Source organism: Chionomys nivalis, chromosome 3, assembly GCF_950005125.1.
Source record: "Chionomys nivalis chromosome 3, mChiNiv1.1, whole genome shotgun sequence".
Classification (NCBI taxonomy): domain Eukaryota; kingdom Metazoa; phylum Chordata; class Mammalia; order Rodentia; family Cricetidae; genus Chionomys; species Chionomys nivalis.
This window is the reverse complement of record NC_080088.1, coordinates 2,188,358-2,195,123: the sequence shown is the minus strand read 5'-3', so window position 1 is coordinate 2,195,123 and position 6,766 is coordinate 2,188,358. Positions and strand designations below refer to the sequence as shown.

At 43.5% G+C, this 6,766-nt stretch overlaps 1 protein-coding gene across 1 annotated transcript; it reads left to right on the top strand.

Moving 5' to 3' along the window:
* Nucleotides 1–4,537: 4,537 nt before the first annotated feature.
* LOC130872261 (beta-1,3-galactosyltransferase 5-like) lies at nt 4,538–5,470 on the top strand. The gene has a single exon (XM_057766165.1). It carries the CDS (start codon nt 4,544–4,546, stop codon nt 5,468–5,470), a length of 927 nt encoding a protein of 308 aa, XP_057622148.1. The 5' UTR covers nt 4,538–4,543.
* The last annotated feature ends 1,296 nt before the right edge of the window (nt 5,471–6,766 follow it).

The window sequence follows — 6,766 nt, the reverse complement described above, 5'->3', positions numbered from 1 at the left end:
TCATGCTCCACTCGTCTGTGCAGCTCTTTTTGGCAAATATCCATGGATCTGACAAGTCTGACACCTTACAGTCTCCATGCAACCCAGGCTTCAGTTCCATAGTTTCATGCAATGGCCTCTCGGCTTCTAGCTCTTGCAGGGTCTTTCTTACCATAAACTACTGCCTGGCCTCCTCAGTCCTCCTTAACCACGGAGGAAGACTCCATAGCCCTTCATTCCAGAACCATGTGAATGACAGTTCAAAGTCTGGCTGCCTCCGTGAATCCTGTTTGCAGGATCTTTCCTTTGTTGTTGCTCTTTAGGAACAGAAAATCCCTTAGGCCTCCCTCTTACAAGTCAGAAGATTAGTTGGGTAGGGTCTTGCCCTGAGAACACCCTTGCTTTATTCTAGTTTGGATCAGGCCTTTCTTTAATTCCCTTATTTCTTTCAGCTCAAGACTGAATTCCAACATTAAATTTCCCTGGTGTCGTTTTTCTACTCAAACATTTTATATTAATTTTTGTTCCACCCACTCTTTTTTATTGCATGTTTGCCTAAGGGTATCACTAGTAACCACATGAGAAAGACAGTATTAGCCTGTCTTGAAATTGCTCTGCCAGTGAAACTGTCTTTGGGTTTCTATTGCTGTGAAGAGACACCATGACCCCCAACAAGGTCACACCTCCTAACAGTGCCACTCTTTATGTGCTTATGGGGGCCAATTATATTCAAACTACTAAAATTGCCTGGCACGAGTGAGAAGGAAATACCAAACACGCAACAAACACGCTTAGGAATTTATTAGAGGGGCGTGTACAGGCCTGTGGAATTGGTGTGCAGAGAGAGAAAGACGGCACATGCAGCTTCTTAAAGCTGCCTAGTGCATGTGCACAGGGGTTGGCGTGACTACGTCATATGCAGATAATGCAGATGATGGGCTCACGCATGTATAGAAGGGCTTAGCTGAGTCAGTGGATGTAAACACAAATGTGTGCACATGGGTAACATGGGGGGGGGCTTTAACACTCAGGCACGTTTGCCTGAGGGCTTCTGTTCATGTACATGGCTCTAGAACTCAGAAGTGCAGCTTTATTTGTGGCTGAATAATTACAACTACCACAGAACTTAATCCCTTACTCTTCAATTTATCTCAGGCATATTCATTTTTTTTAAATGCACACCAACTCTTTTTTTTTTAAACTTTGTTTTATGTGCATTGATGTGAGGGCGTCACATCTTCTGGAACAGAACTACAAACAATTGTGAACTGTTATGTGAGTGCTGGGAACTGAACCCAGGTTCTCTGGAAGAACAACCAGTGCTCTTAACCACAGAGCCATCTCTCTAACCCTCAGAGAGGTTCTTAATACAAGGGCAGAAAGCAGCCCCATTCTTTGTAAAAATATCACAAGAATGGTCTCTATCCCCATTACTAATATTGTTCCCCTCTGAGGCATCTTGAGGTGACCCCCACTGTCCACAGCACTACTGCCACACTGCTACTAGGATGGCCCATTAAGCTCAGCACTCAGTGTTCAACCATTTTCCTCATCCAAAGCCCCGCTGTCTTCTACATTCCTACAAAACACAACAAGGTCAGGCCAGTCAGGCTCTATCCCATTCCCTGGTACCAACTTTCATGTTAATTACTTTTCCCTTACTGTCCCCATGAGCAAAGGATCTCATAGAAGCATACAGTTGGTTTTATAGTGTCAGAGGGTTAGCGTCCATGATTACAGCAAAGACATGGATGGCGGGAACAGCTTAGAGTTCACAGCTTGAACATGAGGAAGAAAGAGAGTCCAGTGATAATGGCATGGGTTTTTGAAACCTTAAAGTCCATACCCAGTGACACACCTTCTTCACCAAGGCCACACCGCCAATCCTTCCCAAAGACATCCACCTACTGATGACAAAGTCTTCAAAGATATAGACCCATAGAGACCATTCTCCCACAAACCACCACAGGGACTATCTTCATCTGTGAGACCTCAGAGGATTCTTAGGTATTTGTTTGTTGTTGTATGCAGGTGACTCATATGGTTGACTCTGTGTCTCAGTTGTACCCATTTTAGAAGTCACAAAACTGAGTCCAGAAATTCAGCTCATACACTTACTCAAGGTCACACAGGGAGAGGGCAAAGCATGAAAGAAAGTGAAAACAACTTGACTCTATCATTTTCTTTCCTAGTTATTCCTGAGAGACACAGTCTTCATTTTTGGTTGACAAACCAAGTCCAGAAGATTGTCTTGGAAAGTAGGGTGAAACATTGGTCACCACCTGCTCTTCACAAGGAATTCAATCCATCATGAATTCTACCCTGTGGCTTAGCATTCCAAATAGAACTAAGTTCTTGCTCAGCAAAAGTGAGTGTCTTTCTTTCTCAGTGTTACAACACTAACACCAGTGATCTCAAACTTACCACATTCCAGGTTCCTTGAATTTCAGGGTAATTGTGCAAATCAGAAAACCAGAGGTGCTTTTGTGTTCATTACTTTTCTCATTGCTATGACCAAATACGTAAAAAGAAATGACTTACAGGGTGGGGGGATTTACTTTGGATCCTGATTTGAGGTGATTCTCCTTTGCAGCAGGAACATATACACACCACTGGGAGCAGTTTGTAGCTGTGGTATCAGGGTGTGAGATTATTGCTCATATCTTGTGGATCAGGAGGCAGAGAGAAGACATGAAGTGGACGGTGTCATAAACTCAACACTCATCCCTCAGTGCTCACTCCTTGTAGCTCGGCCCCATCTCATAAAGGGTTCTACAACCTTTTCCAACAGCAGCGTCAGCTGCAGACCAAGAGTTCAGACACATGAGTTGTCAGGAACTCATGGTGTGAAGTTGCTTTTTGAACATGCTTAATTAGAGAAGTCTGTGGCCATTTGTTGGGGATCAGTGCCAACAAAAGTATCTTTTGCCAGGGTAGAGGCCATGGGGATTTAAAAATATAGTAAAGAGTATGAAGATGCGAATGGAAATAATAAACTGAAGAAACAAATACTATAGTATCAGGAAAGATTTCCAGTGAGTACTGAAAAATGCCCACGTCTACATGCCAGTTGCTTCAAATACCCCTGACATAAAAAGGTAGGAGTAAACTTAAAACTACATTAACATGATACAAAGAAATGCACCTACTTATTGAAGGTTGTGGGCTACATCCCTAGTTAAATGTTCTGTTGCTAGAACAAAACAAGTCACTCTTACACCCTAGACCAAAACACTCTGTAGGCAAACCACTCCCTGGGTGGAACCCAAAGTTATCTCCATATAAGAACTGGACCCTTAGTTGGATCTTTAGACTTTTGTTTAATGTAGGAACATATCTACCTCTCTATTCCTGAAGTCAAAGTCTGGCTCTTAGCCACAACTGTTCACAATAACCTTGAGAGAGCAAAACTCCTTGTCTACAGCTAGGTGGGACCTTCGAGGTGGAAGCAGAATAACATTGAAGGAACTAGAGGTAAGTTCCAACTCTCCGACCTTTGTCAATGTGGAAAAAGGCTCATATTTTTGGGCCTCCACAGCCAGTCATGTGATTGCACCCAGAATGCACTGCTTCTAGACCTCTGCTTGCACCCTGAATGCACAGCTGCCAGACCTGTACAGGCTGTCTAGCTGCATTGTGACATTCTTTGTCATGGAGTCACCAGAGGTCAGAGCTGAGGATCTGTTGGGAGATCTGGTCCATCTACTGAAGGACAAGGAGTCTGAATATCCCATCAGTGAAGGGCTGGTGGTTCCCAAAGCTGGGACCAGCATCTAGAATCCCAAAACTGTCAGTGTGACACTGGGGGACAGCATGGCAGGCTCTCCTGTGTGCTTAACTGTAGAGGAATGGCCTCCGTTTCTATGTGCTGAAAGAGTCCAGAGTTTTCTCTCTTTCTTTTCCTTTCTTATATTTTATGTATGGGTGCTCTGCATGTGTGCCTGCATGTCAGAGAAGGGCATCAGGTCTCATTATAGATGGCTGTGACCCTCCATGTGGTTTCTGGGAATTGAAATTGGGATCTCTGGAAGAGCAGGCAATGCTCTCAACCTCTAAACCATCTCTACAGCCCCTCCAGAGTTTTCTAAACTGTGGATCTCTTCATCTATCTCAGCTACTTGGCACATCAACTCATATTTTTTGAAAGTTCAGTTTTAAATTTTGTATATATGGGGTTGGTATATTATGTACTTTTCATTTGTGTTTGGAACTTTTTGAGTAAACTTTAAAAGTTTTTAGTTTACATATAAGGGAATTTTGTTTGCATGTTTATCTGTGCACCACATATGTGCAGTACCCACAGAGGCCAAAAGAGGCATCGGATCTACTAGAACAGCAGATACAGGTGGTTGCTGGCAGGAAGTGCTCCTAACCACTGAGTGGTCTCTCTAGTCCTGTGTTGGGAACTATCAAATACTTTTCTGTTAGTACCTTATAAAGTATAAATTCTAGCCCTGGTGCTAGGCTTGGAACACCAGAACAGAGCCCTCTGATCTTGTGTGTGGGTATCTGTTATTCCACCTTCTCTCTTGGGAGACCTGGCAGTTTGTCTTTGTTCTTTCAGATGAACTTCATGAAGATGAGACTGGTTTATGCTTTCATTCTGACAATGGGTGCTCTTTGCTTGTACTTCAGCATGGAGCCTTTTGAGGAACCACCATTTGTTCTCAAGAAAGGTCACGGGAAGTTTCTCCAGCTTCCAGATATAGACTGCAAGCAGAAGCCACCTTTCCTTGTGCTGCTGGTGACTTCGTCCCACAAGCAGCTGGAGGCTCGGTTGGCCATCCGCAAGACATGGGGTAGAGAGGCAGAGATTCATGGGAGGAATGTGAAGACCCTCTTCCTCCTGGGGGCCTCAGACAGCACTTATGAGATGAATGCCACAGCCCAGGAGGGCAAGCAGCACCATGACATCATACAGAAGGATTTCAAGGACGACTATTACAACTTGACCCTGAAGACATTGATGGGCATGGAATGGGTCCATCACTTTTGTCCTCAGGCAGCTTTTGTGATGAAGACAGACTCAGATGTGTTCGTGAATGTTGGTTATCTGACTGACCTGCTGCTGAAGAAAAACAAAACCTCCAGGTTCTTCACAGGCTACATAAAGTCCAATGATCTTCCCATCAGGAAAAAGTCCAGCAAGTGGTTTGTGAGTAAATTTGAATATCCCCAGGACAAGTACCCACCATTTTGCTCTGGGACAGGTTATGTCTTTTCTAGTGACGTGGCCAGCAAAGTATACAATGTCTCTGAGAGTGTTCCATTCCTCAAGCTGGAGGATGTGTTTGTTGGGCTCTGCTTGGCCATCCTGAAGATCCAGCCTGAGGAACTCCACACTGAACAGACCTTTTTCCCAGATAGCTTAAGGTTCTCCGTGTGCCGCTTTCAGAAAATTGTGACCTGCCACTCTGTGACACCTCAGGACTTACTCACTTTCTGGCAGATACTGGAGAACTCTCAGGAACAAGATTGCTCTGCTGTCTGAGGGGAACCTGTGGCGCAAACTTTCAATAACCTTTGGTGATACTTTGGGAACATCTGGGATGGCCTTGCTGGGAACTGTCAGGTGTAGAGAGAGAAGGAGGAGGAAGGCAAAGAGTGCTGTTCTCAATGCCCTGCATACACTAGAGTGGATGTACATACAAATAGAGTTAAGACTTGTTTCTACTTGGCCCCCAGAGCAATAACAGATCTCGACTTTCAGGCCTTTGCACTATGTTCTCAAGGTTTGAGACATGCCCTCATCTGCTCATTTCAGGGCTCAGTATATATATGAAGCCATGGATGTGATCATTCCCATTTTACAGGTTAGGAACCAGCAGCCTTGGCCACTTACTTATCCAAAGACTCCCATGAAGGCGTAAGTCCAAAACAATCATACACCAGTTTGAAATTATAATTAATAAAAGCATTATTTATTTAAGGGGAAAAAACTTACAGATCACCGTCCCAGACAATAGCCCTCTGCGTGATCAGAAATGAAGTCTAATAGCCGGAAGCCAGATGCAGGAGAGAGAGAGTGCATGGCTACAGCTGCTTTTTAAAGCAAAAGAGACCATGCCCACATGGGCTGATATCTTAAAGGCTATTGGCTGAAGGAGCAGAAGGAGCTCTTGCAGCATGTCCCCCTTTTGTTTAAGTGAGTTCCAAACCCAATACAAAACAATATACACTAGGAACAGATATCGAGTATAAGATTAGAATTACAATCAGCATAAACAATATTAAGCAAGGAACATATGCTAAATGTTTTAATAAACATTCTATTGTAAGGAGTCTAAGTCTTGTATAGGAAATGGCTTGGCTAGATCATAAGAGGACGGTAACTACAACTATCTAATTTTCAACCCTATTGAAGGCCTGAGAAGGGAGATAATATTACTTGAGCAGGCAAAAAGTACAATCAAGTAGCTTCCAGAGCAAGCAATATATGAAAGAGATAATTAGCTACCTGAGCAATCACCCAAAATCTTATTTTGCAACATTGAAGCAACCAACTTTGGATATGGCCTAGCATAATTGACAGACCATTTTCAGAGGCAGGAAAAATTTCGAAACAGTCTTATTCTGTCTGGGCAAGATTTGACAGTCCTGCATATTCATTTCTGGATATCATATAACTTGTCAGTGGTTGAGGCATTGTCAGTTCTTTGCCCAAAGGCCAGTTTTGCCAAGAAGAAAACAAGCTCCAAGTGGAGTGTCTTTGGTGCTCAGCATTCTCTTGGAATAGATTGGTGCTGTCAGAAGCAGTCATGTCTCATGTCAATAGAACCCTAAGTTA

Excerpts from the sequence above, each read along its gene's own strand:
- LOC130872261 (XM_057766165.1), top strand. The coding sequence starts at position 4,544 with ATGAACTTCATGAAGATGAGACTGGTTTATGCTTTCATTCTGACAATG.